The following is a 26,165-nucleotide window of genomic DNA, read 5'->3' on the forward strand; positions in this document are numbered from 1 at the left end:
ATTAAATGTCCTTTGACCAGTATCTGGACACTTGGAATGCTTCTGGTGTTGCCGCAAGAAGGTCCTCCATCGTGCATGTGGCAGGGCTCAGGGTGCATTGCAGCAGGTGGTCAGTGGGTTGCTCTTCTCCGCACTCGCATGTCATGGACTCCACTGTGTGGCCCCATTTTGGAAGGTTGGCTCTGCATCTCGTGGTGCCAGAGCACAGTCTGTTCAGCGCCTTCCAAGTCGCCCCGTCTTCTGTGTGCCCAGGGGGGAGTCTCTCATTTGGTATCAGCCATTGGTTGAGGTTCTGGGTTTGAGCCTGCCATTTTTGGACTCTCGCTTGCTGGGGTGTTCCAGCGAGTGTCTCTGTAGATCTTAGAAAACTATTTCTAGATTTAAGTCGTTGACGTGCTGGCTGATACCCAAACAAGGGATGAGCTGGAGATGTCTCTGCCTTGGTCCTTTCACTATTGGCTGCTACTTCCCGGCGGATGTCAGGTGGTGCAATACCGGATAAGCAGTGTAATTTCTCCAGTGGTGTAGGGCACAGACACCCCGTGATAATGCGGCATGTCTCATGAAGAGCCACATCCACTGTTTTAGTGTGGTGAGATGTGTTCCACACTGGGCATGCACACTCAGCAGCAGAGTAGCATAGCGCAAGGGCAGATGTCTTCACTGTGTCTGGTTGTGATCCCCAGGTTGTGCCAGTCAGCTTTCGTATGATATTGTTTCTAGCACCCACTTTTTGCTTGATGTTCAGGCAGTGCTTCTTGTAGGTCAGAGCACGGTCCAGAGTGACTCCCAGGTATTTGGGTGCGCTGCAATGCTCCAGTGGGATTCCTTCCTTCCCAGGTCATAATCCTCAGAGCTCGGGATGCTTGTCTGTTCTTAAGGCGAAAGGCACATGTCTGTGTTTTAGATGGATTAGGGATCAGCTGGTTTTCCCTATAATAGGCAGTAAGAGCACCTCTCCACCTTCTCTTCTGAAGGCCAAACATGCCCAGCTCTTTCAGCCGCTCCTCATAGGGCTTGTTCTCCAGACCCTGGATCCTTTGAGTCGCCCTCCTCTGGGCGCATTGCAGATTTGTCCGGAGAAGGGTATACCTTTCCCTTCCTCGTATCTCCTCTCAGCCTTCTCTTCTTCAGGCCAAACATGCCCAGCTCTTTCAGCCACTCCTCATAGGGCTTGTTCTCCAGACCCTGGATCCTTAGAGCCGCCCTCCTTCTGGACGCATTGCAGATTTCTCCAGAGAAGGGTTCGCCTTTGCCTCCCTCATGTTTCCTCTCAGCCTTCTCTTCTTCAGGCTAAACATGCCCAGCTCTTTCAGCCACTCCTCATAGGACTTGTTCTCCAGGCACTTGATCATTTTAGTCGCAGCAGAAAACAAGCTTGCTCCCTCCTTTCTGTGACGTCCCCTCACATCTTGATCCATGGCCCTCTTCATGTCTCCTCTCCACCTTCTCTTCTGAAGGCTAAACATGCCCAGCTCTTAAAGCCGCTCCTCATAGGGCTTGTTCTCCAGATGCTTGATCATTTTAGTTGCAGCAGAAAACAAGCTTGCTCCCTCCTGACTTCCCCTCACATCTTGATCCATGGCCCTCTTCATGTCTTCTCTCCTCCTTCTCTTCTGAAGGCTAAACATGCCCGGCTCTTTAAGCCGCTCCTCATAGGGCTTGTTCTCTAGACCCTTGATCATTGGAGTTGCTGTCCTCTGGACACATTGCAGATTGGTCTGGAGAAGGGTTTACCTTTGTCTCCCACATGTCTCCTCTCAGCCTTCTCCAGGCTCAACATGCCCAGCTCTTTAAGCCGCTCCTCATAGGGCTTGTTCTCCAAACCCTGGATCCTTTGAGTCGCCCTCCTCTGGACGCATTGCAGATTTGCCTCCCTTTGAGGCTGAGAGAGCGTGACTTCCCCAAGGTCACCTAGGGCTATGTCCGAGCAGAAGATTTGAACCCAGATCTGCGTGAAACCTAATTGCTGGCATCCAGGGTACACGATGAACCGCCTAACGAGCTCGAGCACGTCATCTCGCGTCTCATATTCATCCGTTGAAAGTTAATTGGGAGAGACTTGGCCGAGTCTTCGTCCTCGTTTTCGCCGCTGACCTCTACGGTCCGGCCTGTTTACGCAGGTTTTGCCCGGAGAGAATCTAATGAGCCTTGGCTCGTTACTCTTTAGTATTATTATTTTTTTCTCTCTCTCTCTTAATGTCTTGTTTTGTCCTTGGCGCATTGTTTGAGCCTCCTGATTGCGAGAGGCGATGAAACAAGCGGCCGCCGCATTGACCTTGCTTGGGGAATGTGCCCAGAGGGAAGGAAAAGCCCTCTTGACAGAGAGCCCGAGCGCACAAAATACAACATCAAGCAGCAAACAAGCAAGAAGCCATTTGACTTGGGTTTGCAAGCCTGGGAAACGCTTTTCCTTCCTTTTCTGGAAGGAACAATTAGCCAGCGATAGCCTCCTCACCCGAGATTAAAGAACTACAACACCCAGTTCTTAAATCAAGCAACGCCCTACACATTGGCCTTGCGATTATTATTCCTGGTTTCGTTTATCCTCTTCCAAAAAACATCTCTCATCTCTAGGCGAAAACATGCAAATGTGAGTAGATCAATAGGTACCGCTCTGGCAGGAATGTCACGACACTCCATGCAGTCATGCCAGCCGCATGACCTTGGAGGTGTCTAGGGACAACGCTGGCTCTTTGGCTTAGAAATGGAGATGAGCACCAACCCCAGAGTGGAACACAACTTAATGTCAGGGGAAACCTCTACCTAGCCTATGATTGTTATTGGAATTTAAAACAATTTGAAAACAGCAATATCAAACATTAAAAGCCTGTCGAAACAGATATGTCTGACACGCTCTGCGGAAAGCTGGTAAATCCCGCAAGGCACGGACTTCAGGTGGCAGAGTATTCCAGAGTGATGGTGCCACTGCTGTGAAGGCTCTGCATCTGGTTGCTGTTAGACGCAAAGTCTTGACACTGGGGACTTCCAATAGATCTTGGTCCTCAGAATGGAGGGATCTCTGGGGTTGGGAGGGGGTGAGGCGGTCCCTCAGGGACATCGGCCCCAGACCATGCCAGGCCTTCAAGGTGAGTCCCATCCCTTTGAAAGTGATCTGGTGCTCAACTGGTAACCAATGCAGCTGCAGTCAGATTGGGATGATGTGGCATCTCATCGGAATTCCCGCAAGAAGCCGAGCAGCTGCATTTTGTACCAACTTGGGCTTCCGGATCACCGACAGAGGAAGGCCAATGTAGAGGGCGTTACAGTAGTCCAGTCTTGAGATGACCGTAGCCTGGATCACCGTAGCGAGATCGTCCCTGGACAGGTCAGGGGCCAGCCGTCTAGCCTGCCGCAGGTGAACGAAGGCGGTTCTGCTCACGGCAGAGAGAGACCTGGGCCTCCATTGTCAGCAGAGGGTCCAAAAGGACTCCCAGGCTCTTGACCAATGATGACAGGCGTAGCGCCTCGCCATCCAGGGTAGGCAGCTGGAGATCCCCACTGCCCGGTTGACCCAGCCATAGGATCCCCGTCTTGGCTGGATTCACCCTCAACCTGCTGGCACGCAGTCACGGCCTCAAGGCACTGATGGAAACAATCAGGTACAGAGTCCGGTTGGCCTTCCATCTTCAGCACCACAATCAAAGAGCATTCTGAACTCCACCAATGAGGGAATTGAACCAAATTTGGCACACAGAACTCCCACAACCAACGGAAAATACTGGGAGGGTTTGGTGGGCATTGACCATGAGTTTGGGAATTGTAATTCACCTACATCCAGAAAGCACTGTGGACTATAATGGATCTGGACCAAACTTGGCACAAATACTCAATATGCCCAAATGTGAACATTGACGCAGTTTGGGGAAAATAGACCTTGACATTTAGGAGTTGTAGTTGCTGGGATGTATAGTTCACTTACAATCAAAGAACACTCTGAACCCCACCAATGAGAGAATTGGACCCAACTTCCCAAACAGAACCTCCATGACCAACAGATGGTTTTTGGCAACCCCTCTGATGGTTCTGATGGTCTTTGGCAACCCCTCTGACACCCCCTTGATCCCCAGGTTGAGAAACACTGATCTATGATGGGATATGTCATTGCAGAGAAGGTGCAATATATTATTATTATTATTATTATTATTATTATTATTATTATTATTTGAAGTCATGAGCCCTCTCTCTCCAAGAGTGCTAGCCTTACCAGAATGCACAAAAAAGTATAAACTTACCACAATTTCAATACTTGAGTTTACTAAATCTATCAAATATAGCTTTAGTAAACTATAACTCCCACAATTCCATGCCCTTGAGCCATGGCAATTAAAAAAGGGGTATCAAACTGCATTAATTCCACAATGTAGATGCACTCCTAGACTGGCGATAAGACAGGATGTGACCAGATGGACGAAGAATGCGTATTTTCTTTGAATATCGGGTGGCATTTCCTGTCTGCACCACAAATGAAGGCTTGGGAAGTGACTTGACCCCCGGGTTGGGCATTGGGGCCGGATTCGGTGTCAAATCACTTCCTTAAACCCGGTCCTTTTCCGTCTCTTCTCCCCCAAAATGCCTGAGAGCGCCATCCGGGAGGGCTATTTTCCTCCCGGCGAGGAATGTCCCGTGCCTTCCTGGATACAATGCCTCCGTCCCTTTTACATATTAACCGTCATGCCCGAGCGCATGCAATGGAGAGGTATGTCGATGGCGGAGAGGCAAGCGATATTCAAGGGTGTCCCTTTGAGAGAAGGACATCATGGTTGGTGGAAACAACTCATGGGTTTTGGGGCACGGGAGAGGCCCCATGACTTCGGGAACAAAGGTGCATTGTGCGTTGTTATCGCCGGATGAGAGCGCCAGACATTCCAGCCCAAGGGTTCGGTGTAGGTCGACCGGATTGAGATAAAGGCAGAGCGCAGGCATGTCCCCTAACAAAGGTCCGGATGGAGAGGTCTAGAACCCAGTAATTCACGGCCTGAAGGTCGAAGCCAAAGATGGGGCTGAAAAGAGCAAGGTGGAGGGAAGGGCTGGCCAGGAAAAAGGCAAAGGTTGTTACTGTGCAACGAGCCAACAACGAGCAAACTGTGCAATGAGCTGTCTTCATAGACTTGTCAGCAGCCTATGATACTGTGAACCACCGCTGCCTCCTCCTGAGAAAAATGTATAATATCACAAAGGACGACCACAGTGGTTCTCAACCTTCCTAATGCCGCGACCCCTTAGTACAGTTCCTCACGTTGTGGTGACCCCAACCATTACATTTTCATTGCTACTTCGTAACTGTAATTTTGCTACCGTTATGAATCCTAATGTAAATATCTGATGTTGTTGTTGTTCATTCGTTCAGTCGTCTCTGACTTTTCGTGACCTCATGGACCAGCCCACGCCAGAGCTCCCTGTCGGCCGTCACCACCCCCAGCTCCCTCAAGGTCAGTCCAGTCACTTCAAGGATGCCATCCATCCATCTTGCCCTTGGTTAGCCCCTCTTCCTTTTGCCTTCCACTTTCCCCAGCATCATTGTCTTCTCTAGGCTTTGCTGTCTCCTCATGATGTGGCCAAAGGACTTCAACTTTGTCTCTAGTATCTTTCCCTCCAGTGAGCAGTCGGGCTTTCTTTCCTGGAGGATGGACTGGTTGGATCTTCTCGTAGTCCAAGGCGCTCTCAGCACTTTCCTCCAACACCACAGCACAAAAGCATCTCTCTTCCTTGGCTCAGCCTTCCCTCAGGTCCAGCTCTCACATCCGTAGATGTGACTACAGGGAAGACCATGGCTTTGACTAGGCAATGGATCTTTGTTGCCAGTGTGATGTCTCTACTCTTCACTATTTTATCGAGATTGGACATTGCTCTCCTCCCAAGAAGGAAGCGTCTTCTGATTTCCTGGCTACAGTCTGCATATGCAAGATGTATTTTCAAATCCCAAATACCCAATATGCCCAAATTTGAATACTTGTGGGGCTGTGGGAGGGATTGATTTTGTCATTTGGGAGCTGTAGTGGCTGGGATTTATAGTTCACCTACAATCAAAGAGCATTCTGAACACTACCAATGATGAAGTTGAACCAAACTTGGCACACAGAACGCCCATGACCAAGAGAAAATACTGGGAGGATCTGGTGGACATTGACCTTGAATTTTTGGAGTTGTGGTTCACCTACATCCAGAGAGCACTGTGGACTCAAACAGTGATGGATCTGGACCAAACTTGGCACGAATACTCAATATGCTGAAAAATGTGAAGTTTGAGGAGTTTGAGAAAAATAGACCTTAACATTTGGGAGTTGTAGTTGCTGGGATTTGTAGTTCAGAATGAAATAACATTCTGAACCCCAGCAACAATAGAATTGGGCCAAGTTTCCCACACTGAACCCCATGACCAATAGAAAATATTATATTTTCTGATGGTCTTTGGCAACCCCTCTGACACCCACTCGTGACCCCCACAGGGGTCCTGACCCCCAGGTTGAGAAACACTGGACTACCACCTCACCCGCCTCATAGGAAACCTGCTACAAAACAGGAGCTTCTTTGTTGAGTTCCAGGGCCAGAGAAGCAGATGGCGGAAACAGAAGAACGGCCTGCCTCAGGGGAGCGTGCTTGCTCCATCCATGTTCAACATCTACACAAATGACCAGCCACTGCCAGAAGGGACAGAGAGCTTCATCTATGCTGATGATCATGCCATCACTGCTCAAGCAGGGAGCTTTGAGATGGTTGAACAGAAACTCTCCGAAGCTCTAAGTGCCCTTACTGCCTACTACAGGGAAAACCAGCTGATCCCTAATTCATCTAAAACACAGACATGTGCCCTTCATCACAAGAACAGAGAAGCATTCCGAGCTCTGAAGATCACCTGGGAAGGAACCCCACTGAAGCATTGCAGAGCACCCAAATCCCTGGGAGTCACTCTGGACCGTGCTCTGACCTACAAGAAGCACTGCCTGAACATCTAGCAAAAAGTGGGTGCTAGAAACAATATCATACGAAAGCTGACTGGCACAACCTGGGGATCACAACCAGACACAGTGAAGATATCTGCCCTTGCACTGTGCTACTCTGCTGCTGAGTACGCATGCCCAGTGTGGAACACATCTCACCACGCTAAAACAGTGGATGTGGCTCTTAATAAGACATGCCGCATTATCACGGGGTGTCTGCGCCCTACACCACTGGAGAAATTACACTGCTTAGCTGGTATTGCACCACCTGACATCCGCCGGAAAGTGGCAGCCAATAGTGAAAGGACCAAGGCAGAGACATCTCCAGCTCATCCCTTGTTTGGGTATCAGCCAGCACGTCAACGACTTAAATCCAGACATAGTTTTCTAAGATCTACAGAGACACTCGCTGGAACACCTCAGCAAGCGAGAGTCCAAAAGTGGCAGGCTCACACCCAGAACCTCAACCAATGGTTGATACCAAATGAGAGACTCCCCCCTGGGCACACACAGAAGACTGGGTGACTTGGAAGGTGCTGAACAGACTGCGCTCTGGCACTACGAGATGCAGAGCCAACCTTAAAGAAATGGGGCCACAAAGTGGAATCCACGACATGCGAGTGCGGAGAAGAGCAAACCACTGACCACTTGCTGCAATGCAACCTGAGCCCTGCCACATGATGCACAATGGAGGACCTCCTTGCGGCAACACCACAGGCACTCCAAGGGGCCAGATACTGGTCAAAGGACATTTAATCCACTACCAAACTCACACATTTTGTATTTTCTCTGTTTGTTTGCTTTGTTCTGTTAGAAATGTAATATAATTGACTGGCTGCCCTGACATGAGAAATAAAAGCACACTGTGTAACGAGCAAACTGTGCAACTGTTAGAGAGCCTAAATTGGGTCTTCTTAGGTCCACATCATGGGAACACGTAAGGAAGGAGACAATCCCAAAAATGATCAAAAACAAGATTTATTTTAGTTTCTTCATGATGAAGACGGACATCATGAAGAATACGCATGGCAGCATACGCAGATGCTACCCTTCAAGTGACTGCCGCCTCCTCCTCTTTTTCTGCTGACTTTTATACTCGTGGAAAGTACTCTCTTTCCAGCCCCTCTCCCTTGACCTTTTGATGGAAAGTACCTTCTTGTACCTGCAGACTCTGCGCTTAACCACAACCTTTGAACTTAAGCACAACACAACTACTGACCTCTACATGTCACATCTTGTTTCCTAAAAACATTTTCTTCCCTGTTGCTCCTTTTCTACAGAGAAAGGGTATGTTTCTCTTTTGCTGTTAATTTCATTCAAAGCCCCTTGCTCTTACCATTTGCAAATTTCACTCAAAGACCCTTTCACAACGAGCCAAGTGTGCAATGAGGAAATCATACACAGATGAAATAGGTCAGAAACAGGCATGGGCAAACTTCCTCCGAGTGTTTTGGACTTCAGCTCCCACAATTCCTAGTAGTTCTTTCAAAGAGTGGAGATGGCAACTGATCATTCTTTGGGCAGGAATGTGCAATGAGTCGAGTGTACAATGAGCAAACTGTGCAACAAACAAACTGCAACGAACAAACTGTGAAACGAGCTCACTTGAGTAAGGTTTGCAATGAGCAAGCTGTGCAGTGAATCAGCTGTGTAATGAGCCAATTGTGCAATGAGCAATCTGTGCAACAAGTTAACTTGAGCAAGTTGTGCAATGAGACCGCTGTGCAATGAGTCAGTTGTGTAATGAGCCAACCGTGCAATGAGCAATCCGTGCAACAAGTTAACTTGAGCAAACTGTGCAATGAGTCAGCTGTGCAATGAGCCAACTTTGAAATGAGACAACTGTGCAACAAGCAATCAGTGCAACAAGTTAACTTGAGCAATTGTGCAATGAGACCTCTGTGCAATGAGTCAGTTGTGTAATGAGCCAGCTGTGTAATGAGCCAACTGTGCAATGAGAAATCGATGCAACAAGTTAATTTGAGCAAGTTGTGCAATGAGACCGCTGTGCCATGAGTCAGTTGTGCAATGAGCCAACTCTGCAACAAGCAATCTGTGCAACAAGTTAACTTGAGCAATTGTGCAATGAGACCATTGTGTAATGAGCCAACTGTGCCATGAGCCAACTGTGCAACAAGCAATCCATGCAACAAGTTAACTTAAGCAAGCTGTGCAATGAGCCAACTGTGCAATGAGCCAACTGTGAAATGAGACAACTGTGCGACAAACAATCCGTGCAACAAGTTAACTTGAGCAAACTGTGCAATGAGCAAGCTGTACAACAAGCAATCCATGCAACAAGTTAACTTACGAAAGCTGTGCAATGTGCAAACTGTGCAATGAGTCCGCTGTGCAATGAGCCAACTGTGCAATGAACCAACTGTGAAATAAGACAACTGTAAAACAAACAATCCGTGCAACAAGTTAACTTGAGCAAACTGTGCAATGAGCAAGCTGTGCAATTAGCAAACCACACACAGATGCAATAGGCTAGAACAAGCAGGGGCCGACTTTGGCCCTCCAGGTGTTTTGGACCAGCTGTCAGGAATTGTGGGAGCTGAACTCCAAAACACCTGGGTATTGCACATATTGAAAGACGGCTGAGCGGTGTGTCCCTAAAATGTGTCTTTATTTCTTTTCCCAGTTCTGGAAATCCTGGGCCTGATCCATAAGCGGGACCTGCTGGTGGCCGACGAGCACATCATCGAGCTGGAAGCCGAGTGCGAAGTGGCGGACGCGCATCCGCTGACCCCGGAGGGCGAGAGTAGTAAGGACGACAGCCGTAAGGCCAAGGATGTGTCCTTGCTCTACGAAGCCCTGCTGAAGGAGCTGTGGTCAGTGCTGGCTGAGTCTTTGGCCACCAAAAGCGCCCCGGCACCCTTGGAGATGATGGTGCGGGTCATCGACCAGGAGGAAGAGGTGGACCGCAAGTGGACGGAGGCCCGAGCTGGCCGTGGTGGAGGAGGAGGGCGGCCGCGGGCTATGCGCCGGCGCTGGGCAGAAGCGGTGGGCGAGCTGGTCCAGCAGCGGTTGAGCCGGTGCCTGGAAAACCAAGGCCGCCCGGTCGGAGCCCTGGCCGCCCAGATGGACCGCCTGGCCAAGGCCGCCCTGGAGGACCTCTGCACGGTCAAGTTCCACCTCCTGCACGCCTACCCCAAGGACTACCAGGCGTTTGGGGTCTACCTCTGCGGCTACCACCGGGGGCTGGCCCTCCACTTGGCCCAAGCCGTCCAGAAGAGCCTGACCGTACCCGAGCTCTACTTCGTGCTCGACTGGAACAGCAACATCTACCAAAGGTAAGGTCATCCTACCCAGCCTTGTTGTAGCTTGGATTCCTGGAGTTGGAATCCAGGAGGTGTAGTTTGGACTGTGACTCATGATGCAAAAGGACACCATCTGATCCCTCCCAACAGATGGCCATCTAGTATCTAGATGGATCATAGAATCCTAAGGTTGGAAGAGACCCAAAGGTCATCCAGTACAACCTCCTTCTTCCAACCAGGAATAAACCATCCAGTCCCTCCCAACAGATGGCCATCTAGTCTCTGTTGAATCATAGAATCCTAAGGTTGGAAGAGACTCCAAAGGCCATCCAGTCCAACCCCCTTTTTCCAGCCAGGAAGAAACCATCCATTTCCTCCCAACACATGGCCATCTAGTCTTTGCTGAATAATAGAATCCTAAGGTTGGAAGAGACCCAAGGGCCATCCAGTCCAACCTCCGTCTTCCAGCCAGGAAGAAACAATCCGATCCCTCCCAACAGACGGCCATCTAGTCTCTGTTGAATCATAGAATCCTAAGGTTCTAAGACCCCAAGGGCCATCCAGTCCATCCCAGGTCAGGAACACACCATCCGATCCCTCCCGACAGATGACCATCCAGCCTCTGCTTATCAACCTCTTTGCTTTTGATCCCTGCAGAGAGGTTTTAGGTCGCGCCGAAATCTCGTCGCTCGTGAAGGGCCACGATCTGGGTCCGCTGCTTCCTCCCGAGACCCAGTTCGAATTGGAAGAGGAGTGCATTGCCAAGGTCAAGGTGAGCGCAAAGACCAAGCGTAAGGCTTTGAGCATTTATTGATTCATGTATACGTTGCATGGAATCGTAAGATAAAGAATTGCTTCCTCTTTACATTGGAAAAACCCCCTAAAGTCCTTGCCTTTGTTCCTGTTTGCACTCAGGACAAGATCATTGACGACATGCACCAAGCGCTGGAGAAGGAAGAAGAGACGTGGGCGCAAGAAAGCGAGGGAGACGGCGTCCAGTTTGGCCTCTCCAGCAAAGTCATCATGGTATGGCCAATGCAATTCTAGACTGCATCCATTGCCGCAGTGGCGCAATGGATTAAACCTTGTGCCAGTCGGACTGCTGACCGAAAGGTCAATGGTTCGAATCTGGGGAGCGGAGTGAGCTCCCTGTCCGAACGTATCCTCCCCTATGAGCCATCAAGATTACTAAGATCGTCTGGAGGGGCCCTGCTCTCGATCCCACCGGCCTCACAGGCGTGGCTGGTGGGGACGAGAGACAGGGCCTTCTCGGTGGTGGCCCCTCGAGTCTGGAACTCCCTTCCACTGGAGATCAGAACTGCCCCTTCGATCTTAACCTTCAGGAAACAGGTGAAAACCTGGCTTTGGGGATTGGCATTCGACGAATGAGCCATGATCCTGTGATATGGATGGAGGACGACGAATAATGACTTTGATGACGACTGACCACTGTAATCATATGATTGCATTTTTGCCATTTTAATTGTTTCAATGTTTCAATGTTTTAGTGTGATTTAGAAATATGATGTTTTAATGACGGTCGGTAATACTGATGATGGAAACCGGCCCGAGTTCCTCGAATGGAGGTGAGAAGACCGGTATACAAAACTACCAAATAATAGAGAGCAGGACGTGTGAAAAAGATCTTGGAGTCCTCGTGGACAACAAGTTAAACATGAGCCAGGAATGTGATGTGGCGGCAAAAAAAGCCAATGGGATTTTGGCCTGCATCAATAGGAGCATAGTGTCTAGATCTAGGGAAGTAATGCTACCCCTCTATTCTGCTTTGGTTAGACCACACCTGGAATATTGTGTCCAATTCTGGGCACCACAATTCAAGAGAGATATTGACAAGCTGGAATGTGTCCAGAGGAGGGCGACTAAAATGATCAAGGGTCTGGAGAACAAGCCCTATGAGGAGCGGCTTAAGGAGCTGGGCATGTTTAGCCTGAAGAAGAGAAGGCTGAGAGGGGATATGATAGCCATGTATAAATATGTGAGAGGAAGCCACAGGGAGGAGGAGGGAGCAAGATTGTTTTCTGCTTCCCTGGAGACTAGGACGCAATGGAACAATGGCTTCAAACTACAAGAGAGGAGATTCCATCTGAACATGAGGAAGAACTTCCTGACTGTGAGAGCTGTTCAGCAGTGGAACTCTCTGCCCCGGAGTGTGGTGGAGGCTCCTTCTTTGGAAGCTTTTAAGCAGAGGCTGGATGGCCATTTGTCAGGGGTGATTTAAATGCAATATTCCTGCTTCTTGGCAGAATGGGGTTGGACTGGATGGCCCATGAGGTCTCTTCCAACTCTTTGATTCTAGGATTCTATGATTCTAATAACAATAACAATAATAATAATAATAATAATCTGTCAGCTCCAGCTTCCCATGCGCGGGGACATGAGGGAAACCTCCCACAGGATGGGAAAAACATCCAGGCGTTCCCCCGAGCAATGTCCTTGCAGACGGCCAATTCCCTCACACCAGAAGCGGCTTGCAGTTTCTCAGGTCACTCCTGACTCGAAAAAGAAATCCATCAGATTCTATAGATCGAAGCATAAGGAATGCATAAGTGAGAGAAGCCAGGAGATTTTTAATATCAGTATCAATAATACAATCAAGTCGGTACTATTGAGTCTGCAGTATGGTATAGTCTTGAGTTAGGTCACCATTGCACAGAAGGCATTACTTTTCATTCAACCCTCATATTTTCATTCATTGGACCAAATTTGGCACAAATACCTGATACGCCCCAAATTTGAATACTGGTGGGGTGGGGGCTTGATTTTTTTCATTTGGGAGTTGTAGTTGCTGAGGGCATTTCATTATTATTATTATTATTAATTATCATCATTCACTAAGAATTTACTTAATTAGTATTAATATTAATATTATTATCATCATCTGGATTTAACCAGTCCCCATTGGGACCAGTCTATTGAGAAGCTCTATTGTTGTTGTTGTTGTTCCAACATCAACCAATCCTCATGAGCTCCAGTTCACTGAGAGTTTATCATCATCATCATCATCATCATCATCATCATCATCCTTCTTCTTCTCCCACTTTGCAGGTCTTAAAGGCTCATGCGGACAAAGCCCCCCAAATCACAGAGGATTTCGGCAGAAGGATGGCACATTGTTGCCTGAGCAGCCTGGCAGAGTTCTTGCAAAGGTAAGAAAACCCTGGTTTTGACCTACCAGAGGAACCTATCAATGGGTGCGTCTACACTCTGCAACGAATGCAGTTTGACACCTGGTTTGCCTCTTTTTCTTGCCCCAGTTTCCAAAGGAAGGTGGAGATTTTCCACGAGCGGCAAGTGGAGAGCGCCCTGACGCCCGACTGCTACATCAGCCGGACCATCATGCTGGTCAACTGCTGCCCGGCCTTCAGGTGAGCGTCCATCAGGTAGCCCATAGCAATGCAGGACTTCTATGGAATTCTGGGAATTGTAGTTTTGCAAGGCCTCCAGCCTTCTCTGCCCAAAACTAGAACTCCCTGGATACCATCTGCGCCAGGACAGTTAAAGCAGTGCCAAACGTACATTCATTGGACAGTGTAGATGTACCCAAAGTGAACACTCAACAAGGAATTACAACACAGATTCGTTGTGTTTCAAGGGTTGAAAGCGGAGATCTATGGACACATCTACACTGTAGAACTAATGCTATTCGGTACCACTTTAACAAGGCTGTGGAATCCTGGGAGTTGTAGTTCGGATTCCGGGAGGTGTCGTTTGGAATCCAGGAGTTGTCATTTAGATTCTAAAAGATGTAGTTTGGATTCTGGGAGTTGTTATTTTGATTCCGGAAATTGTCGTTTGGATTCCAGGAGTTGTAGTTTGGATTTTGGGAGTTGTAGCATGGATTCTGGGAGTTGTCGTTTCTATTCCAGAAACTGTCGTTTGGATTCCGGGAGTTGTCATTTGGATTCTAGGAGGTGTAGTTTGGATTCTGGGAGTTGTCATTTGTATTCCGAGAGTTGTCATTTGGATTCCAGGAGTTGTCATTTGGATTCTGGGAGTTGTAGTTCAGTTTCTGGGAGTTATAGTTTGGATTCTGGGAGTTGTCATTTGGATTCTGGGAATTGTAATTTGGATTTCGGGAATTGTAATTTGGATTCTGGGTATTGTAGTTTGGATTCTGGGAGTTGTAGCTTAGTTTCTGGGAGTTATAGTTTAGATTCCAGGAGTTGTTGTTTGACTTACAGGGACGTATTGTTTGGATTCTGGGAGTTGTCGTTTGGATTCCAGGAGTTGTAGTTTGGTTTCTGGGAGTTATAGTTTGGATTCCGGGAGTTTTACTTTGCATTCCAGGAGTTGTAGTTTGGATTCTTAGAGTTGTACTTTGGATTCCAGTGAGGTATAGTTTGGATTCCAGGAATTGTCATTTGGATTCCGGGAATTGTAATTTGGATTCTGGGTATTGTAGTTTGGATTCCGGGAGTTGTAGCTCAGTTTCTGGGAGTTATAGTTTGGATTCCAGGAGTTGTTGTTTGACTTCCAGGGAGGTATTGTTTGGATTCTGGGAGTTGTTGTTTGGATAATGGGAGTTGTTATTTGGATTCCAGGAGTTGTCATTTGGATTCCAGGAGTTGTAGTTTGGTTTCTGGGAGTTATAGTTTGGATTCCGGGAGTTGTTGTTTGGATTCCGGGAGTTTTACTTTGCATTCCAGGAGTTGTAGTTTGGATTCTTAGAGTTGTACTTTGGATTCCAGGGAGGTATAGTTTGGATTCCAGGAATTGTCGTTTGGATTCCGGGAATTGTAATTTGGATTCTGGAAGGAGTAGTTTGGATTCTGGGTGTTGTAGCTTGGTTTCTGGGAGTTATAGTTTAGATTCCAAGAGTTGTTGTTTGACTTCCAGGGAGGTATTGTTTGGATTCTGGGAGTTGTCGTTTGGATAATGGGAGTTGTCATTTGGATTCCAGGACTTGTAGTGTGGTTTCTGGGAGTTATAGTTTGGATTCTGGGAGTTGTCGTTTGGATTCCAGGAGTTGTACCTTCCATTCCGGGAGTTGTAGTTTGGATTCTGAGAGTTGTATTTTGGATTCCAGGGAGGTATAGTTTGGATTCCGGGAATTGTAATTTGGATTCCAGGAATTGTAGTTTGGATTTTGGGAGTTTAGCTTAGTTTCTGGAAGTTATAGTTTGGATTCCAGGAGTTGTTTGACTTCCAAAGAGGTATTGTTTGGATTCCAGGAGTTGTTGTTTGGATTCCAGGAGTTGTACTTTCCATTCCGGGAGTTGTAGTTTGGATTGTGAGAGTTGTATTTTGGATTCTGGGTATTGTAGTTTGGATTCTGGATATTGTAGTTTGGATTCTGGGAGATGTAGTTTGTATTCTGGGAGTTGTAATATGGACTATGGGTCATCACTAGAGTCTGTCGTAAAGGGTCTCTGGGTGCATCTACACTGTAGAATTAACACAATTTGGCCCCACCTGAACTGCAAAGGCTCAGTGCTATGGGATGCTGGGATTTGAAGGTTTTGCAAAACTACAACTCCCAGGATATTCTGACATTTGCTATCTCTTTGCCTGTGATCCCATTGACAAATGTGTCTCCATTTAGGGACTATGCTGACCGCTTGGCGAGGGTCAGCGGTCCAGAGAGCGAAGCCGGACAGCGCCAGGCCAATACTGCCCTGGACAGAGTGACCCGGCTCTGCAACCGAGTGCTGGCCGCTCACCTCTTTCAAGAACTCAAGGTAATGGGTTCGGAGATGCCCAGCGCACCAAATGAGCATCTCCGAACATGCTCAGAGATGGGTGGCATGGATGTGGGGTCAAGAAGAGGGAATCCTTATGGCTGGCATATGCCACAGATTTATTTATTTATCGAGTCATCAGCAACCAGTCAGTTATATTACATTTCTAACAGAACAAAGCAAACAAACATACAAAATACAAAAATACAAAATACAGAATACAAAATTTGTGACTTTGGTAGTTGATTAAATGTCCTTTGACCAGAATATGGCCCCTTGGAGTGCCTGTGGTGTTGCCGCAAGGAGGTCCTCCCTGGTGCATGTGGCAGGGCTCAGGGTGCATTGCAGCAGGTGGTCAGTGGTTTGCTCTTCTCCACACTCGCATGCTGAGGATTCCACCCTGTAGCCCCATTTCTTAAGGTTGGCTCTGCATCTCGTGGGGCCAGAGCGCAGTCTGTTCAGCGCCTTCCAAGTTGCCCAGTCCTCTGTGTGCCCAGGGGGGAGTCACTCATCTGGTATCAGCCATGGATTGAGGTTCTGGGTTTGAGCCTGCCACTTTTGGACTCTCGCTTGCTGAGGTGTTCCAGCAAGTGTCTCTGTAGATCTTAGAAAACTATTTCTAGATTTAAGTCGTTGACGTGCTGGCTGATACCCAAACAAGGGATGAGCTGGAGATGTCTCTGCCTTGGTCCTTTCACTATTGGCTGCCACTTTCCGGCAGATGTCAGGTGGTGCAATACCGGCTAGACAGTGTAATTTCTCCAGTGGTGTAGGGCGCAGGCACCCCGTGATAATGCAGCATGTCTCATTCAGAGCCACATCCACTGTTTTAGTGTGGTGAGATGTGTTCCACACTGGGCATGCATATTCAACAGAAGAGTAGCACAGCGCAAGGGCTGATGTCTTCACTGTGTCTGGTTGTGATCCCCAGGTTGTGCCAGTCAGCTTTTGTATGATATTGTTTCTAGCGCCCACTGTTTGTTTGATGTTCAGGCAGTGCTTCTTGTAGGTCAGAGCATGGTCCAGAGTGACTCCTCCCAGGTATTTGGGTGTGTTGCAATGCTCCAGTGGGATTCCTTCTCAGGTGATCTTCAGAGCTTGGGATGCTTCTCTGTTCTTGAGATGAAAGGCACATGTCTGTGTTTTAGATGGGTTAGGGATCAGCTGGTTTTCCCTGGAATAGGCAGTAAGAACACCTAGAGCTTCGGAGAGCTTCTGTTCAACCGTCTCCAAGCTCCCTGCTTGAACGGTGATGGCACGATCATCAGCATAGATGAAACTCTCCGTCCCTTCTGGCAATGGCTGGTCATTTGTGTCGATGTTGAACATGGATGGAGCAAGCACGCTCCCCTGAGGCAGGCCATTCTTCTGTTTCCGCCATCTGCTTCTCTGGCCCTGGAACTCAACAAAAAAGCTCCTGTTTTGTCGCAGGTTTCCTATGAGGTCGGTGAGGTGGTCGTCCTTTGCGATATTATACATTTTTCTCAGGAGGAGGTGGTGGTTTATGATATAAGCCGCTGACAGGTCTATGAAGACACCTCCTGTGATCTGCTGCCTTTCAAAGCCATCTTCTATGTGCTGAGTCAGGTTCAGCACTTGCGATGTGCAGCTTTTGCCTTTCCTGAAGCCATCTTGCTGTGGGATCAGACAGGGGTCTATTTGTTCCATAATTCTATGCAAAATAAGTCTCTCCAGAAGTTTGTAGAGGTGGCACAGCAGGGAGATTGGTCTGTAGCTTTTTGGGTCATTGTGGTCTTTGCTTGGCTTCAAGATGGCGATGACTCTTGCTTTCCTCCAGATTTTGGGGATCTGACAGGATGTCGTGCAGTTGTTCATCAGCTCCAGCAGCCAGCGCCTTGCTTTTGGGCCAAAGTTCTTGATTTGTTCCATCTGTAGATCATCCAAGCCAGCTGCTTTGCCATTCTTACATTTATTGAGAGCCATGTCCAATTCAGTAGATGTAAAAGGTTCATGGAGGTTGTTGTTCTCAGTCTCTGGTTGTCTGGCTATTGGACTCTCAGAGTTGCAGTCCAGGGAGAGTTAAAAACTCTACCAAGCTTTTGACGCAGCATCTGTCGCCTTCTCGTGCTTCTCATTCCCGCATCTTTTTTGTTTTGTTTCCTAGCCTTACTTCCACAAACTGATGAAGAGGAAGTGGCTCAACAACTCGGAGGCCTTTCCGACCATCATGGCGCTCCTCCGGGAACATGCCCAGAAGCTGAGCAAGATGAAGCTGGAGCCCTACCAGGTACGATGCGCCAAGGAAGGCATTTCCTGGCGTGCCCTTTAGACGATATTGATTTATTTATTCCATACTTCACACTTTAACAACACAACCGTTCAATGGTAAGGCTTCCTGCCAAAATGGAACTGTAGAGGAGAGTCTACTGAACAAACCAATACCTGCCGCATACGTTGCTTAAGTCGCATTGACCGACCATCTGCGCAGGGTTCTCCACGTCACACTTTAACAACACAACCGTTCAATGCTAAGACTTCCCACCAAAATGGAATTGTAGAGGAGAGTCTACTGAACAAGCCAGTACCTGCCGCATACGTTGCTTAAGTTACATTGACCAAGCGTCTGCGCAGGGTTCCATACTTTGCACTTTAAGAACACAACAATTCAATGCTAAGGCTTCCCGCCAAAATGGAACTGTAGAGGAGAGTCTATTGAACAAGCCAGTACCTGCCACATACGTTGCTTCAGTCGCATTGACCGACCGTCTACCCAGGATTCCCCACTTCGCACTTTAACAACACAACCGTTCAATGCTAAGACTTCCCACCAAAATGGAATTGTAGAGGAGAGTCTACTGAACAAGCCAGTACCTGCCGCATACGTTGCTTAAGTCGCATTGACCGACCATCTGCGCATGGTTCCATACTTTGCACTTTAAAAACACAGCCGTTCAATGCTAAGACTTCCCACCAAAACGGAACTGTAGAGGAGAGTCTACTGAACAAGCCAGTACCTGCCACATACGTTGCTTAAGTCGCATTGACTGACCATCTGCGCAGGGTTCCATACTTTGCACTGTAACAACACAACCGTTCAATGCTAAGGCTTCCCGCCAAAACGGAACTGTAGAGGAGAGTCTACTGAACAAGCCAGTACCTGCCGCATACGTTGCTTAAGTCGCATTGACTGACCATCTGCGCAGGGTTCCATACTTTGCACTGTAACAACACAACCGTTCAATGCTAAGACTTCCCACCAAAATGGAATTGTAGAGGAGAGTCTACTGAACAAGCCAGTACCTGCCGCATACGTTGCTTAAGTCGCATTGACCGACCATCTGCGCAGGGTTCCATACTTTGCACTGTAACAACACAACCGTTCAATGCTAAGGCTTCCTGCCAAAATGGAACTGTAGAGGAGAGTCTACTGCACAAGCCAGTACCTGCCGCATACGTTGCTTCAGTCGCATTGACCGACCGTCTGCACAGGTTTCCATATTATTATTATTATTTCCGTCACTTTTACCCCGCCCTTCTCACCCCCGGGGAGGGACTCAGGGCGGCTTACAGAGGAAGGCACAATTCGATGCCTTTGTCACATATACATACATATATAAACAAATTAAACAGTTACAAATTAAAAATTAAAATCATCAATACACAACAATACAATAACACAATAGTAGACTAATCCTGAGCTCAGCGTTCGGAGTTTCGTAAATCCATTCCGTCTCGTCAAATTCCAGCTCGTCATCAGGTCTTTCTTTAGCTGCCAGGGTGTCCAAATGTGTGGTCCCATATCCAGGTTTTCAACTTTTTCCTAAATGAAAGAAGGGACGTTGCCGATCTAATCTCCCCGGGGAGTGAATTCCACAGGTGGGGGGGCCACCACCGAGAAGGCCCTGCTCCTCGTCCCCACCAATCTCACTTGTGATAGAGGCAGGGTCGAGAGCAGGACCTCCCCAGAGGATCTTAGGCTCCGGGGTGGGACGTAGAGGGAGATCCGTTTGGACAGATACACTGGGCCGGAACCGTTAAGGGTTTTGTAGGTCAAAACCAGCACTTTGAATTGTGCTCGGAATTGGATCGGCAGCCAGTGGAGCTGGCGCAACAGGGGGGTGGTGTGCTCCCTGTATGTCGCTCCGGTAAGCAATCTGGCTGCCTCCCGCTGGACCAGTTGGAGTTTCCGAGCAGTCTTCAAAGGCAACCCCACGTAGAGTGCGTTGCAGTAATCCAATCCAATCCATACTTTGCACTTTAACAACACAACAATTCAATGCTAAGGCTTCCTGCCAAAATGGAACATTTAAGATTTAAAATTCTAAAATATCACCAGTTTTGAAGTCGTGATCCAAGATCAGTCCATTGCCGATTGCATCGGTCAATCACAATCAAATCACTGTATCTACAAAAGGTTGAATGAAAAGTAATGCCTCCACCTTCGTAACTCCTCAACAGATGGCAGTACTGGTATGAGGCAGGTACTGGCTTGTTCAGAAGACTCTCCTCTACAGTTCCATTTTGGCAGGAAGCCTTAGCATTGAACTGTTGTGTTGTTAAAGTGTGAAGTATGGAATCCTGGGTAGACGGTCGGTCAATGCGACTGAAGCAACGTATGTGGCAGGTACTGGCTTGTTCAATAGACTCTCCTCTACAGTTCCATTTTGGCGGGAAGCCTTAGCATTGAATTGTTGTGTTCTTAAAGTGCAAAGTATGGAACCCTGCGCAGACGCTTGGTCAATGTAACTTAAGCAACGTATGCGGCAGGTACTGGCTTGTTCAGTAGACTCTCCTCTACAGTTCCATTTTGGCAGGAAGCCTTAGCATTGAATGGTTGTGTTGTTAAAATGCAAAGTATGGAACCCTGTGCAGATGGTTGGTTGATGCGACTTAAGCAACGTATGCAGCAGGTACTGGCTTGTTCAGTAGACTCTCCTCTACAATTCCATTTTGGCAGGAAGCCTTAGCATTGAACGGTAGTGTTGTTAAAGTGCAAAGTAGGGAACCCTGTGCAGAAGGCATTACTTTTCATTCAACCCTTGTATTTTCATTCATTGGACCAAATTTGGCACAAATACTTGATACGCCCCAAATTTGAATACTGGTGGGGTGGGGGCTTGATTTTGTCTTTTGGGAGTTGTAGTTGCTGGGATTTATAGTTCACCTACAATCAAAGAGCATTCTGAACCCTACCAACAATATAATTGGGCTCATTCTAAGGATTATTTCTGCAATTGATTTATTAAAATATTCCCATCCAAACCCAAGTAACTAAGGTGGAGGCATTACTTTTCATTCAACCCTCATATTTTCATTCCCTGGACCAAATTTGGCACAAATACCTGATACGCCCCAAATTTGAATACTGGTGGGGTGGAGGCTTAATTTTTGTCTTTTGGGAGTTGTAGTTGCTGGGATTTATAGTTCACCTCCAATCAAAGAGCATTCTGAACTCCACCAACCATGGAATTGGGCACATTCCAAGAATTATTTCTGCGTTTGATTTATTAAAACATTCCCATCCAAACCCAAGTAATGAAGGTGGAGGCATTACTTTTCAGTCAACCCTTGTAGTTTCTTCCCCAAAAGAAGGCATTACTTTTCATTCAACCCTTGTAGTTTCTTCCCCAAAAGAAGGCATTGCTTTTCATTCAACCCTTGGTGTTTCCTCCCCAAAAGAAGGCATTACTTTTCATTCAACCCTTGTAGTTTCCTCCCCAAAAGAAGGCATTACTTTTCATTCAACCCTTGTAGTTTCCTCCCCAAAAGAAGGCATTACTTTTCATTCAACCCTTGTAGTTTCCTCCCCAAAAAAAGGCATTACTTTTCATTCAACCCTTGCAGTTTCCTCCCCAAAAGAAGGCATTACTTTTCATTCAACCCTTGGTGTTTCCTCCCCAAAAGAAGGCATTACTTTTCATTCAACCCTTGTAGTTTCCTCCCCAAAAGAAGGCATTACTTTTCATTCAACCCTTGTAGTTTCCTCCCCAAAAGAAGGCATTACTTTTCATTCAACCCTTGTAGTTTCCTCCCCAAAAAAAGGCATTACTTTTCATTCAACCCTTGCAGTTTCCTCCCCAAAAGAAGGCATTACTTTTCATTCAACCCTTGGTGTTTCCTCCCCAAAAGAAGGCATTACTTTTCATTCAACCCTTGTAGTTTCCTCCCCAAAAGGAGGCATTACTTTTCATTCAACCCTTGTAGTTTCCTCCCCAAAAGAAGGCATTACTTTTCATTCAACCCTTGTAGTTTCCTCCCCAAAAGAAGGCATTGCTTTTCATTCAACCCTTGGTGTTTCCTCCCCAAAAGAAGGCATTACTTTTCATTCAACCCTTGGTGTTTCCTCCCCAAAAGAAGGCATTACTTTTCATTCAACCCTTGTAGTTTCCTCCCCAAAAGGAGGCATTACTTTTCATTCAACCCTTGTAGTTTCCTCCCCAAAAGAAGGCATTACTTTTCATTCAACCCTTGGTAGTTTCCGCCACACAAACAAAAGGTTTCTGGAGGGGAACAAGACATTTCAAAGCAAGGGCCACACAATTATACAGGAAATAACACTTTCAAACCAAGAGATAAACTCAAATTTGGTGATATGGGACCGATGTTAGTGGATTTGGGGTTTGGTTGTGCTTTGCCGCATGTATTGCGTATGACCCAACCTGGCTGTTTCTTTGGGCTCAGATGCTGGTGAAGGAGGTCCACCGGCGGGTGCTCATCGAGTACATCCGGCCCCTGATGCGCGTCCGGCTCATTTGCACCTCTTCCAAGATGCGGGCCAAAGTAGCCAACAAGCTGCGCAGCGAAGCCAAGCAGCTGCAGGAATTCTTCATCCAACTGGTGAGTTTAGGAACCTGCTTTTATGAAGGGATGATGGGAGTTGCAGTCCAAAAATTGCACTTTCCTCCATGCTCTGGAAGTTCCAGCCTGCAGCACTTGAAGGGAAAGGGACCAAAGTCAGAACGCATAGGGAGTGATGGGTGTTTCAAATGCATAGGGGATGATGGGCACTGCAGTCCAAAGGGATCCTATTCCCACATTCTGGAAGATCTAACTTGGACCCTATTCCCACGTAACTTGCAGCATTTTGGGAAAAGGGATCAAGGCTAGTATATATGGGGGATGATGGGAGTGGCGGAATCTATAAGGGATGATGGGAGATGCAGAACATATAGGAGATGATGGGAGTTGCAGTCAAAAAATTACTTTTCTCTCCAATGTTGTGGGAATTCTCATTTGCAGCCACTGGGAGAAAAGGACCAAGGCTAGAATATATGGGGGATGATGGGAGTGGCGGAATCTATAGGGGATGGTGGGAGATGCAGAACATATAGGAGATGATGGGAGTTGTAATCAAAAAATTACTTTTCTCTCCAATGTTGTGGGAATTCTCATTTGTAGCCATTGGGAGAAAAGGACCAAGGCTAGAATATATGGGGGATGATGGGAGTGGCGGAATCTATAGGGGATGGTGGGAGATGCAGAATATATAGGAGATGATGGGAGTTGCAGTCAAAAAATTACCTTTCTCTCCAATGTTGTGGGAATTCTCCTTTGCAGCCATTGGGAGGAAAGGACCTAGGCTAGAATATATGGGGGATGATGGGAGTGGCGGAATATATAGGGGATGGTGGGAGATGCAGAACATATAGGAGATGATGGGAGTTGCAGTCAAAAAATTACTTTTCTCTCCAATGTTGTGGGAATTCTCATTTGCAGCCACTGGGAGAAAAGGACCAAGGCTAGAATATATGGGGGATGATGGGAGTGGCGGAATCTATAGGGGATGGTGGGAGATGCAGAATATATAGGAGATGATGGGAATTGCAGTCAAAAAATGTACTTTTTTTTCTCCATGCTGTGGAAGGTCTAGCTACAGCATTTTTTTTTGGGGGGGGGGATAAGATCAAATCCAGAATATATAGGGAATGATGGGAACTGCAGTCCCAAAAAGTGCCTTTACTCTCCCATGTTGTGGGAATTCTCATTTGCAGCCACTGGGAGAAAAGGACCAAAGCTAGTATATATGGGGGATGATGGGAGTGGCAGAATATATATAGGGGATTATGGGAGATGTAGAATATATAGATGATGGGAGTTGCAATCAAAAATTGTACTTTTTTTTCTCCATGCTGTGGAAGGTCTAGCTACAGCATTTTTTTTGGGGGGGGGGGGGAATAAGATCAAAGCCAGAATATATAGGGAATGATGGGAACTGCAGTCCCAAAAGGTACTTTTCTCCCATGTTGTGGGAATTCTCAATTTCAGCAATTGGGGGGAAAGGACTGAGGCCAGAATATATGGGAGATAATGGGAGTTGTGGGATATATAGGGGATGATGGGAGCAGCAGTCCAAAAAGGCCCATCCAAGTCCTAACCAGGCCTAGCCCTGCTTTGTAAAATATTTCCTTTCCGACGCAATCGCCCGAAGGCTGTTTTCATTGCTGTTATTTTTGTCCGTCTCGGGAGGGGCATCCAAGGCAGCTTTCCAAAATGGAAACCACAAAAACAAAATAACAAAGGCATTGTTATTATTTATACAATCTATATATATATATATATATATATATATATATATATATATATATATAGTATCTAAATATAAATACACACAGAACCGAAGGGCAAAAAGTAGCGGCACGATGCAACGTTTGGAAAGACGCCCGCAACAGTTGCAAATGCAGAAGTTGCAGGCATTTTTGGATTGCAAGTCCCATTATCTGCACCAGGACCTTGCCATAAACAAACATTGATTGCAGAGAAGCAGAGGAAGCAGAATTGAGGGGCTTTTGTTTTCTTTGCCTCCTGCAGCAAGGAGTTCCACTGATCATTCGTACCTCTCCCTTGCAGGAGTCCACTTCGTCCTGGCTGGATTCGGTGGTGCCGCACCTGGCTGGGATCATTGAGTTAGAGGACATGCCGGCCATCCAGATGGAAGTGGGCTTCCTGGCCAGAGAATTCCCCGACGTCCAGTAAGTGGGAATCCCTTTGCTTAATGGGATTGCTGGGATATATTGGGCTTTGCTTGCATTTGCAAAACAGCAACCCTGTTGTTGGGAACGAATGCATGTTCAAGATCTATCTATCTGTCTGGACTCTGGAACCCATCAGCCACAGTCAGGTTGGAAGCGATGGGAGCTGTAGTCTGACAGCTGGTGCATATATCACATGCATGAGCAAACTTCAGCCCTCCAGGTATTTGGACTTGAACTCCCACAAAGTGTTGTCAAACCTCAATTCATTCTAACAGCGTAGATGCACCTGTTAGTCACTTATAGAAAGTAAGGAAACAAAGAATAACAAATAGGTTAACTTCCTTCAATTGCTGCAAACTGTGTTCAGATTGCACAATTACGAACGGTGGTATTGCAAAATTGCAAATTGAGCAATTGCAAAATTTCACAATGCTTACTTTGATTGCTGCAAACATAGTTCAAACTGCACAATTACAAATTGCAATACTGCACATTGCAAATTGTACAATTGCACAGTTGCACAATTGCATTCTGCACGATTGCAAAATTTCACATTGCATATGCTTACTTCAATTGCTGCAAACGTATTTCAAATTGCACAATTACGAATTCCACTATTGCAGTTTGCATGATTGCATGGTTGCAAACTGCATGGTTGCAAAATTGCACTTCCATGATGTTTGCTTCAATTGCTGCAAACTTAGTTCAAATTGCACAATTACAAATTGCAATACTGCACAATTGAAAACTGCACGATTGTAAAATTACACATTGCATGATTGCAAACCGCAGTTATAAGATGCACAAATTGCAATATTGCACATTATGAATTGCATAATTGCAAGATTACACATTGCACAGTTGCAAACTGCACGGTTGCAAATTGCAATACTGCACAATTGCAAAACTGCAAATCTTGGCTCTTCCTAATGGCCTCACATTGGCCAGTCTCCGAAATATTGGAAGGCACAGACTTGCATGCTATGGGGAGCATTGTTTGCAAGTCTTTCTAACCATAGAGCAATGCGATTGCAAAACTGCACATTACAAATTGCAAAATTTCACATTTCACAGTTGCAAAATTGCACAAATTATAATATTACACATTGCAAAACTGCAAATCTCAGCTCTTCCCAATGGCCTCACATTGGCCAGTTCCAGAAATATTGGAAGGCACGGACTTGCATGCTATGGGGAGCATTGTTTGCAAGTCTTTCTAAGCATAGGGCAACGCGATTGCAAAACTGCACATTACGAATTACAAAATTTCACATTGCACAGTTGCAAAATTGCACAAATTGCAATATTTGCACAATTGAAAAACTGCAA

At 46.8% G+C, this 26,165-nt stretch overlaps 1 protein-coding gene across 1 annotated transcript in view; it reads left to right on the plus strand.

Annotated features, from left to right (window-relative positions):
- The window catches only part of LOC137094998 (tumor necrosis factor alpha-induced protein 2-like), a 59,618-nt gene that overhangs the window by 20,717 nt on the left and 12,736 nt on the right, over positions 1-26,165 (plus strand). Inside the window, exons 3-11 of the mRNA XM_067461122.1 lie at positions 9,586-10,237; positions 10,862-10,976; positions 11,120-11,230; positions 13,271-13,371; positions 13,480-13,590; positions 15,768-15,903; positions 18,029-18,151; positions 22,546-22,701; positions 24,712-24,833. Coding sequence (XP_067317223.1) covers positions 9,586-10,237; positions 10,862-10,976; positions 11,120-11,230; positions 13,271-13,371; positions 13,480-13,590; positions 15,768-15,903; positions 18,029-18,151; positions 22,546-22,701; positions 24,712-24,833 — 1,627 coding nt within the window. The remainder of the gene's footprint in view (positions 1-9,585; positions 10,238-10,861; positions 10,977-11,119; positions 11,231-13,270; positions 13,372-13,479; positions 13,591-15,767; positions 15,904-18,028; positions 18,152-22,545; positions 22,702-24,711; positions 24,834-26,165) is intronic.

The sequence above is a fragment of the Anolis sagrei genome, chromosome X, assembly GCF_037176765.1.
Source record: "Anolis sagrei isolate rAnoSag1 chromosome X, rAnoSag1.mat, whole genome shotgun sequence".
Taxonomy (NCBI): domain Eukaryota; kingdom Metazoa; phylum Chordata; class Lepidosauria; order Squamata; family Dactyloidae; genus Anolis; species Anolis sagrei.